Raw genomic sequence first — 10,000 nt, 5'->3', positions numbered from 1 at the left:
AGTACCTGAGCTGGTAGGTGGAGCCCTCTACAATACCACCCAGTACCTGAGCTGGTAGGTGGAGCCTCCTATAGCACCACCCAGTACCTGAGCTGGTAGGTGGAGCCTCCTATAGCACCACCCAGTACCTGAGCTGGTAGGTGGAGCCCCCTATAGCACCACCCAGTACCTGAGCTGGTAGGTGGAGCCCCCTATAGCACCACCCAGTACCTGAGCTGGTAGGTGGAGCCCCCTATAGCACCACCCAGTACCTGAGCTGGTAGGTGGAGCCCTCTACAACACCACCCAGTACCTGAGCTGGTAGGTGGAGCCTCCTATAACACCACCCAGTACCTGAGCTGGTAGGTGGAGTCTCCTATAACACCACCCAGTACCTGAGCTGGTAGGTGGAGCCTCCTACAGCACCACCCAGTACCTGAGCTGGTAGGTGGAGCCTCCTACAGCACCACCCAGTACCTGAGCTGGTAGGTGGAGTCTCCTACAACACCACCCAGTACCTGAGCTGGTAGGTGGAGCCTCCTACAGCACCACCCAGTACCTGAGCTGGGAGGTGGAGCCAGGAGTGATTCTGAGGAGTGGCGTGTGTTTCAGGACGGTGCTGGCTGGCGTCGGGGCCCCCCCGGCGGACTCCTTCTCCCCCCTGGTCATCTCCATCATGGCCGTGGGCCTCGGGACCCCCCTGCTGCTCCTGCTGCTGGGCGGGGTCTTCGTCTGCGTCAGGAAGCCCCGCCTGGCCGAGGGGCAGGCCTACCGGCCAATCAACTAGCACCACCGCCTGGCCGAGTGGCAGGGCTACCGGCCAATCAGCTTGGACCACCGCCTGGCCGAGTGGCAGGGCTACCGGCCAATCAACTAGGACCACTGTCTCTGAGGCCTCAGAAGGGACTTTAAACGCTCTGGTTGGAGTTTGAATCCTCAGGTGCCTTGCTCAAGGGCTTGTTCTACTGTAGGACATTGAACTTGTTTTTAGCATTTTCTGTATAAAACACAATTTTTATTGCAATTTTCTGAGACTGTTGAACAATTTCTTCCATGATTATTGAAATTGAATTATTGTTTGTTTTTGTCATTGTTGTACAAAGCTTCGTGTTTTACAAATGGAATTATTGAATTGAATTGGAACTGAATGGAATTACAAATAAACCCTGAATCTAACTGGGAAAGTGTTGTCTAGACCTAACCAGTAGTTATGTTACTTAAACCAAACAGTAGTTATGTTACTTAAACCTAACCATTAGTTATGTTGTCTACACCTAACCAGTATTTGTGTCTTTTTAAACCTAACCATTAGTAATGTTGTTAAACCTAACCAGAAGTTGTGTTGTCTTAACCTAACCAGTAGTTGTGTTGCCTAAACCTAACCAGGAAAGGGTTGTCTAAACCTTACCAGTAGTTTTGTTGTTGTTGTTGTTGTTGTTGTTGTCGCACATCGTGACGTCACTCTGACCCGTCCACTTCCAGCATCACCCAAGATGGCGACCGTAGAGAGCGGAGAGAAGGATCATTGGAGCGAAAGTATTAAATATGTCCTATAATACAATAGTACAGTGGTAGTTCTGGTCAAAAACAACAACCCGAGGTAGTGTCATTGGAGATACTGTTCTTATATTGTATAAAATACGGATTTTATTGAGCCTTTAAAGAACATATCGTTCAGTTGCCAGTGATCGACCGCGGAGCCCCAAGCTACTGGTGGGTATTAGAGCAAGATGTACTTAAATACATGTATCTATTAGACTAGTAGTATACTGTTCCTGTACGTATTAGACAATCATTATAGCAGTCTAGTAGCTGTTGTGCTAGCAGTCTGGTAGCTGTTGTGCGAGCAGTCTGATGGCTGTTGTGCTAGCAGTCTGGTAGCTGTTATGCTAGCGATATAGCAGTCTGGTAGCTGTTGTGCTAGCAGTATACTGAGTAGTATATCATGTATATTAATTGTACAATGCCTATTTTTACATAAGGACAGTATAACGAGAGGAAGGAGACGTGAGTGAGCTGGTCCAGCAGCTAACTGATGCTAGCTTGTGTTTGTTTTTCTTCCAGTGTCGTCACTGTGAAACCACTACACTCTACACACTCTAAACTCTCCACATCACACTCTAGACAACAACACAACTACTCCCTACACACTACACTCTACAAACAGGTATACTCTGCAGCACGCTCCTCCAAACAACACAGCCCTCTACTCCACACACGTCTTCAGTCTACACCCCCCCCCCAGGGGGGCGGTCAGGCAGGGTGGCCGCGCGGCTGGCTGCGTGGAGGGCCGGGCTGATGGAGAGCGACTGCCGGATCCCGATGGCGTGTTTCAGACCGCGGGCCCTGGCTCTGCACGCCCTCTTCTGGGGCCTGGTGTCTCTCAGGTGAGCGGTGGTGAGGCCGATATATCGGGCCGATGCGCGGCTGCTGCGTTCGCCGATAATATACTACACTTTATATAGTATATTATAGGTTATATACTCAACTTTACAATATAATAACAATAATAATGCATATAAATTATACTACACCTACACCTTCTATTATATATTATAGATACATTTGCGTGCTTTTGCGTTTTGAAGAATGTATTGCGTCCACATGACCGCGACGATGGTCAGGTAGGCTGAAAGATGCTGTGTGTGTGTGTGTCCTGTTTTTAAAAAGCTGAATGTGTGTTTCAGAGTGTTTGGGGCCAGTCTCCTGAGTGATGAGAAGACCGCAGGTAAACATCTCGTCACTTCACCTACAAGACATAGTAGGTGTTCTACTTTATACATACACTCAGCCTGTTGATGAGGATGAAAGCATGTGACTCAGTCTCTCTCTCTCTCTCTCTCTCTCTCTCTCGCTCTCTCTCTCTCAGCTACCAGGGCCTCGGACGCCCCCTGCTGGCAGCTGGAGGACTTTGTGGTGACGGTCGAGTGTTCTCAGTGCAGCACCGTGAGTTCTGCGTGTGGTCAAACCTCTACTTATGTGTGTAGATGTTTGTGTGTTTGTATTGATGTGTGTGTTTGTATAATGTATTGATGTGTATGTTTGTAGAAGCCCTGGGCGGCCTGTGAGCAGACGGGCTACGTGGAGACGGTGAACTGCTCCAAGTCCAACAGAGAGGAGTACAAGAGGTGAGGACCATTCGTTACCCTGGTTACAGGGGGCTGGGATGATGATAATGTCATCGTTACCCAGGGGGCTGGGATGATGATGATGTCATCGTTACCCAGGGGGCTGGGATGATGATGATGTCATATTGTATATTGATGTATAATAATAGTGCATATAGTGTATTATATTAGTGTATAGTGTACCAGCTCATCTCGCCTCGACTCGGCCCTCCTTTTTTTGCGTTTCGATCGCCAAAATTAGGTACCTGCTTTCACCTCCGTCGAGGTTCCCAGAGAGCTGATCTGATCCTTTTGTGTGACGTAAACAGGCTGCTGGATTGGCCAGCGTGACGCCACTGGACGAATAACGATGAGCGCGGCGTCTGAGCCTGATACCTGACCTGGTGTATTATATTAGTATATACTAATATAATACACTGTATAGTATAATACACCAACATACACTAATGTACTATAGTAGTGTATGTCAGTGTATTATTCTATAGTAGTGTATGTGGGTGTATTATACTATGTGGTGTGTTATATTATTATCTATACTAGTATATGGTGACCATAGTAGTGTATCTGGGTGTATTGTATTAGTATATACTAGTACCTGGTGACCATAGCAGTGTGTGGGTGTGTTATACTAGTACCTGGTGACCATAGCAGTGTGTGGGTGTGTTATACTAGTATATACTAGTACCTGGTGACCATAGCAGTGTGGGTGTGTTATACTAGTATATACTAGTACCTGGTGACTATAGCAGTGTGTGGGTGTGTTATACTAGTATATACTAGTACCTGGTGACTATAGCAGTGTGTGGGTGTGTTATACTAGTATATACTAGTACCTGGTGACCATAGCAGTGTGGGTGTGTTATACTAGTATATACTAGTACCTGGTGACCATAGCAGTGTGGGTGTGTTATACTAGTATATACTAGTACCTGGTGACCATAGCAGTGTGTGGGTGTGTTATACTAGTATATACTAGTACCTGGTGACTATAGCAGTGTGTGGGTGTGTTATACTAGTATATACTAGTACCTGGTGACCATAGCAGTGTGTGGGTGTGTTATGCTAGTATATACTAGTACCTGGTGACCATAGCAGTGTGGGTGTGTTATACTAGTACCTGGTGACCATAGCAGTGTGGGTGTGTTATACTAGTACCTGGTGACCATAGCAGTGTGGGTGTGTTATACTAGTATATACTAGTACCTGGTGACCATAGCAGTGTGGGTGTGTTATACTAGTACCTGGTGACCATAGCAGTGTGGGTGTGTTATACTAGTACCTGGTGACCATAGCAGTGTGGGTGTGTTATGTTAGTATATACTAGTACCTGGTGACCATAGCAGTGTGGGTGTGTTATACTAGTATATACTAGTACCTGGTGACCATAGCAGTGTGGGTGTGTTATACTAGTATATACTAGTACCTGGTGACCATAGCAGTGTGTGGGTGTGTTATACTAGTATATACTAGTACCTGGTGACCATAGCAGTGTGGGTGTGTTATACTAGTATATACTAGTACCTGGTGACCATAGCGGTGTGGGTGTGTTATACTAGTATATACTAGTACCTGGTGACCATAGCGGTGTGGGTGTGTTATACTAGTACCTGGTGACCATAGCAGTGTGGGTGTGTTATACTAGTACCTGGTGACCATAGCAGTGTGTGGGTGTGTTATACTAGTATATACTAGTACCTGGTGACCATAGCAGTGTGGGTGTGTTATACTAGTATATACTAGTACCTGGTGACCATAGCGGTGTGGGTGTGTTATACTAGTACCTGGTGACCATAGCAGTGTGGGTGTGTTATACTAGTACCTGGTGACCATAGCAGTGTGGGTGTGTTATACTAGTATATACTAGTACCTGGTGACCATAGCGGTGTGTGGGTGTGTTATACTAGTACCTGGTGACCATAGCGGTGTGTGGGTGTGTTATACTAGTATATACTAGTACCTGGTGACCATAGCAGTGTGTGGGTGTGTTATACTAGTATATACTAGTACCTGGTGACCATAGCAGTGTGGGTGTGTTATACTAGTATATACTAGTACCTGGTGACCATAGCAGTGTGTGGGTGTGTTATACTAGTATATACTAGTACCTGGTGACCATAGCAGTGTGTGGGTGTGTTATACTAGTATATACTAGTACCTGGTGACCATAGCAGTGTGTGGGTGTGTTATACTAGTATATACTAGTACCTGGTGACTATAGCAGTGTGTGGGTGTGTTATACTAGTATATACTAGTACCTGGTGACCATAGCAGTGTGTGGGTGTGTTATACTAGTATATACTAGTACCTGGTGACCATAGCAGTGTGGGTGTGTTATACTAGTATATACTAGTACCTGGTGACTATAGCAGTGTGTGGGTGTGTTATACTAGTATATACTAGTACCTGGTGACTATAGCAGTGTGTGGGTGTGTTATACTAGTACCTGGTGACCATAGCAGTGTGGGTGTGTTATACTAGTATATACTAGTACCTGGTGACCATAGCAGTGTGTGGGTGTGTTATACTAGTATATACTAGTACCTGGTGACTATAGCAGTGTGTGGGTGTGTTATACTAGTATATACTAGTACCTGGTGACCATAGCAGTGTGTGGGTGTGTTATACTAGTATATACTAGTACCTGGTGACCATAGCAGTGTGTGGGTGTGTTATACTAGTATATACTAGTACCTGGTGACCATAGCAGTGTGTGGGTGTGTTATGTTAGTATATACTAGTACCTGGTGACCATAGCAGTGTGGGTGTGTTATACTAGTATATACTAGTACCTGGTGACCATAGCAGTGTGGGTGTGTTATGTTAGTATATACTAGTACCTGGTGACCATAGCGGTGTGTGGGTGTGTTATACTAGTATATACTAGTACCTGGTGACCATAGCAGTGTGGGTGTGTTATACTAGTATATACTAGTACCTGGTGACCATAGCAGTGTGTGGGTGTGTTATACTAGTATATACTAGTACCTGGTGACCATAGCAGTGTGTGGGTGTGTTATACTAGTATATACTAGTACCTGGTGACCATAGCAGTGTGTGGGTGTGTTATACTAGTATATACTAGTACCTGGTGACTATAGCAGTGTGTGGGTGTGTTATACTAGTATATACTAGTACCTGGTGACCATAGCAGTGTGTGGGTGTGTTATACTAGTATATACTAGTACCTGGTGACCATAGCAGTGTGGGTGTGTTATACTAGTATATACTAGTACCTGGTGACCATAGCAGTGTGTGGGTGTGTTATACTAGTATATACTAGTACCTGGTGACTATAGCAGTGTGTGGGTGTGTTATACTAGTATATACTAGTACCTGGTGACTATAGCAGTGTGGGTGTGTTATACTAGTATATACTAGTACCTGGTGACCATAGCAGTGTGTAGGTGTGTTATACTAGTATATACTAGTACCTGGTGACCATAGCAGTGTGGGTGTGTTATACTAGTATATACTAGTACCTGGTGACCATAGCAGTGTGTGGGTGTGTTATACTAGTATATACTAGTACCTGGTGACTATAGCAGTGTGTGGGTGTGTTATACTAGTATATACTAGTACCTGGTGACCATAGCAGTGTGTGGGTGTGTTATACTAGTATATACTAGTACCTGGTGACCATAGCAGTGTGTGGGTGTGTTATACTAGTATATACTAGTACCTGGTGACCATAGCAGTGTGTGGGTGTGTTATGTTAGTATATACTAGTACCTGGTGACCATAGCAGTGTGGGTGTGTTATACTAGTATATACTAGTACCTGGTGACCATAGCAGTGTGGGTGTGTTATGTTAGTATATACTAGTACCTGGTGACCATAGCGGTGTGTGGGTGTGTTATACTAGTATATACTAGTACCTGGTGACCATAGCGGTGTGTGGGTGTGTTATACTAGTATATACTAGTACCTGGTGACCATAGCAGTGTGTGGGTGTGTGCTGCCCTCCCCAGCTGCCGCTCGGCCCTGATGGAGGAGGTGCTGTTCTGGAGGATGGAGGGGGTGGTGCTCGGCCTCATGGTGCTGCTGGCGCTGGTGGTGGTCGGCCGACAGCGGTCCCTGGACCGCCTCGCCTCCGAGAAGGTCCGCCGCCAGATAGAGTCCATCTAGAGGACCGGGACCCGGACCTGGACCAGAGCCAGGACCCGGACCCGGACCGGGAACCTGGACCCGGACCTGGACCAGAGGCAGGACCCGGACCAGGACCGGGAACCTGACCTGACCTGACCTGGATCCAGACCGGGACCTGAACCTGGACCCGGACCTGGAACCTGGACCTGAACCTGGACCCGGACCTGGACCAGGACCTGGACCTGGACCTGGATCAGGACCCAGACCTGGATAAGGACCAGGACCTGAACCCGGACATTGACCTGGACTAGGATCAGGACCTTGATCAGGACCTTGATCAGGACCTCGATCAGGACCTCGATCAGGACCTCGATCAGGACCTTGATTAGGGGTTCTGGACTTCTGGAGGGGTCTGGACAGATTGAACTACTACTTGCTGTGAACAGACCGGTCTATAGACTGAGGAGGACTCTGAGCAGACCGGTCTATAGACTGAGGAGGACTCTGAGCAGACCGGTCTATAGACTGAGGACGAGGTCCGGTCTGGTGGTTCTGCACCACCTTTAACCCCCTGCAGGTCTGCCCCCCTCGTGGTTTTCTTCAAAGCACATTAAACCGACAGTATTCCCATGCATCCTTTGCCGTCTTTAGTCCAGAACCAGTATACGCCTGGTCCCTAGGTCTGGTCTGGTCCAGGTCTCGTACCAGTTCTAGGGTTACCGCTTCACGTCCCCTTGTCCAGCGGTAACGAAGGGGCGAGGGCCGTTGGTGTTGAGGAGTCAACACTCACTGGTAACTCACACTACTAACTCACTGTTAACTCACTGTTAACTCACTACTAACTCACTATTAACTCACTATGTGCGTTAACAGTGAGTTAGTTAGGTTCATCGCGGTGTTCGTCTTCAAACCATTCCGCCGTCGACTGCTTCTGGGAATTTTATGCAAAAATAAACAATCAAAGTTTTATAACATGTCAAAGTAGTTAAGTTGTGGTTCGTTTATCTTTACATCTGTACATGGATTACACCTGTTCTTTACATTGTTTTGTTTTTTGCACTCTTCTGGTTTACACCTGTACATTTTACTGGTTTATCTTTACACCTGTAACCTATACTGGTTTAAACTTTAAACCTGTGCATTATACTGGTTGAACTTTATGTCCGTACACTATACTGGTTTCACTATACCATTTATTCTAAAATGGATTACACCTGTCGTCTGTGGGTCTTGTTTAAATTGGGTGCAAAGTAACCAACGCCCTAGTATATTCAATCATAATATCCATTTATTACATCTAACAGTCTATAATCAATCATAAAATCCATTTATTACATCTAACAGTCTATTATCAATCATAAACTACCGTTATCACATCTAACACGTCTAATCAAATATTTGCAGGTGTGCGTGTGACATCAGAGGAAGCTCCTTATATAGAGATGCGGATCATGCGGTGCTGTGATGACATCACAGGGAACTCCTTATAAAGACGTGTGAGCAGCGCGAGGCTCGGGGGCAGCGACAGGTCTGACCGGGACTCGAACCCCCAGACCTCCGCCGTAGCGACGCGGACCCACCGGGGCTGGAGCAGAACTTATCCGAGTTGCACTGAGGGGGAGAGAGAGAGTAGTATCGGGTCTGTTTTTAGGTATCAGTGGTATTATCGGGTCTGTTTAGTAGTTCCCAGTAGTATTATCGGGTCTGTTTAGTAGTTCTCAGTAGTATTATCGGGTCTGTTTAGTAGTTCCCAGTAGTATTATCGGGTCTGTTAGTTGTTCTCAGTAGTATTATCGGGTCTGTTATTAGTTCTCACTAGTATTATCGGGTCTGTTAGTTGTTCCCAGTAGTATTATCGGGTCTGTTATTAGTTCTCACTAGTATTATCGGGTCTGTTAGTAGTTCTCCCTAGTATTATCAGGTCTGTTAGTAGTTCTCTGGGTTTACCAGGACGGTGATTCTCCGTCTGCGCAGGCGTCGACACACTCCGGGGAGTCGGTTGTCTGAGTGGGGGGAGACCGCCCTGCCAGGGGGGGGGCTCACCTGGGGGGAAACCTCCTTATCATTGATCAGACGCAGCTATGTCTACAATTAGATTTAGATTCTACCTGTATTTATGTATTTATTCATTATATCCATCTTTCTACACAGAGAGAGAGAGAGAGAGAGAGAAAGAGAGAGAGAGAGATGTAGTTGTATCTATAGTTTATAATAGAAAGAGTAGTATAATATAATTGTAAAGTTTAGTATAACCTATAATATATTATTTAAAGTGTAATTTATCATATAACAAAGTGTAGCATAATATGTAATATTTAGCATACAGGAGAATGTGTACTATAACGTATATTGTAAAGTTTATCATAACCAATAATATATCATATAAAGTGTAGTATAAGTATGTATTAGGTACGTACAGGTCCCAGGTGGTCCGTGGCCGGGCTGGTGAGCTCTGGCAGGCTCCCCTCAGTGGGAGGAGCCGGGGACAGAAGGAGGAGGGCCAAGCAGAGGACCACGACCGGCCCCACAGACCTCATCCCCCCGTCAAGCCCGCTCAACGCTAGCAGCTAGCAGGCCACGCCCTTCTCCCTACGCCTCTCCGCGCATCAGGTCGGAGCTTCGTCTTCACCCCTTCACCCCTGTTTATCACCTGTTTATCACAGTCATGTTACATGACTGTGATACATGACTGTGATACATGACTGTGACATGACTGTGATACATGACTGTGACATGACTGTGATACATGACTGTGATACATGACTCATGTATCACAGTAATGATCACAGTCATGTATCACAGTCATG

At 46.2% G+C, this 10,000-nt stretch overlaps 3 protein-coding genes across 4 annotated transcripts in view; 2 read left to right on the top strand and 1 right to left on the bottom strand.

The window, feature by feature from the left end:
* glmp (glycosylated lysosomal membrane protein) overlaps positions 1-1,163 on the top strand; it is a 5,222-nt gene extending 4,059 nt beyond the window's left edge. Inside the window, exon 7 of the mRNA XM_060043925.1 lies at positions 592-1,163. Coding sequence (XP_059899908.1) covers positions 592-766 — 175 coding nt within the window. The 3' untranslated portion in view covers positions 767-1,163. The remainder of the gene's footprint in view (positions 1-591) is intronic.
* A 199-nt stretch (positions 1,164-1,362) lies between these two features.
* On the top strand, positions 1,363-7,385 carry jtb (jumping translocation breakpoint). 2 transcript variants are annotated; one of them, XM_060044040.1, is made up of 6 exons: positions 1,363-1,692; positions 2,044-2,366; positions 2,667-2,740; positions 2,849-2,925; positions 3,028-3,107; positions 7,076-7,385. In XM_060044040.1, exons 2-6 carry the CDS (start codon positions 2,278-2,280, stop codon positions 7,230-7,232), a joined length of 477 nt encoding a protein of 158 aa, XP_059900023.1. In that variant the 5' UTR covers positions 1,363-1,692; positions 2,044-2,277; the 3' UTR covers positions 7,233-7,385. The 2 variants fall into 2 exon arrangements, with proteins under 2 accessions (XP_059900023.1, XP_059900024.1); XM_060044041.1 differs by having other exon boundaries at positions 1,412-1,692; positions 2,667-2,707.
* Positions 7,386-8,461: 1,076 nt separating this feature from the next.
* cart4 (cocaine- and amphetamine-regulated transcript 4) overlaps positions 8,462-10,000 on the bottom strand; it is a 6,117-nt gene continuing 4,578 nt past the window's right edge. Inside the window, exons 4-6 of the mRNA XM_060044045.1 lie at positions 9,611-9,824; positions 9,141-9,236; positions 8,462-8,804 (exon numbers count right to left, since the gene is read on the bottom strand). The gene's annotated coding sequence lies outside the window, so the exon portion shown is untranslated. The remainder of the gene's footprint in view (positions 8,805-9,140; positions 9,237-9,610; positions 9,825-10,000) is intronic.

Source organism: Gadus macrocephalus, chromosome 22 (assembly GCF_031168955.1).
Source record: "Gadus macrocephalus chromosome 22, ASM3116895v1".
NCBI classification, from domain to species: domain Eukaryota; kingdom Metazoa; phylum Chordata; class Actinopteri; order Gadiformes; family Gadidae; genus Gadus; species Gadus macrocephalus.
The sequence above is the reverse complement of the archived record's forward strand: the minus strand, read 5'-3'. Positions and strand labels throughout refer to the sequence as shown.

Coding starts and splice junctions, on each gene's coding strand:
- jtb (XM_060044040.1), top strand. CDS start 2,278: ATGGAGAGCGACTGCCGGATCCCGATGGCGTGTTTCAGACCGCGGGCC. Junction 2,367..2,666: donor TGGGGCCTGGTGTCTCTCAG/GTGAGCGGTGGT, acceptor TGTGTGTTTCAG/AGTGTTTGGGGCCAGTCTCC. Junction 3,108..7,075: donor AACAGAGAGGAGTACAAGAG/GTGAGGACCATT, acceptor TGCCCTCCCCAG/CTGCCGCTCGGCCCTGATGG.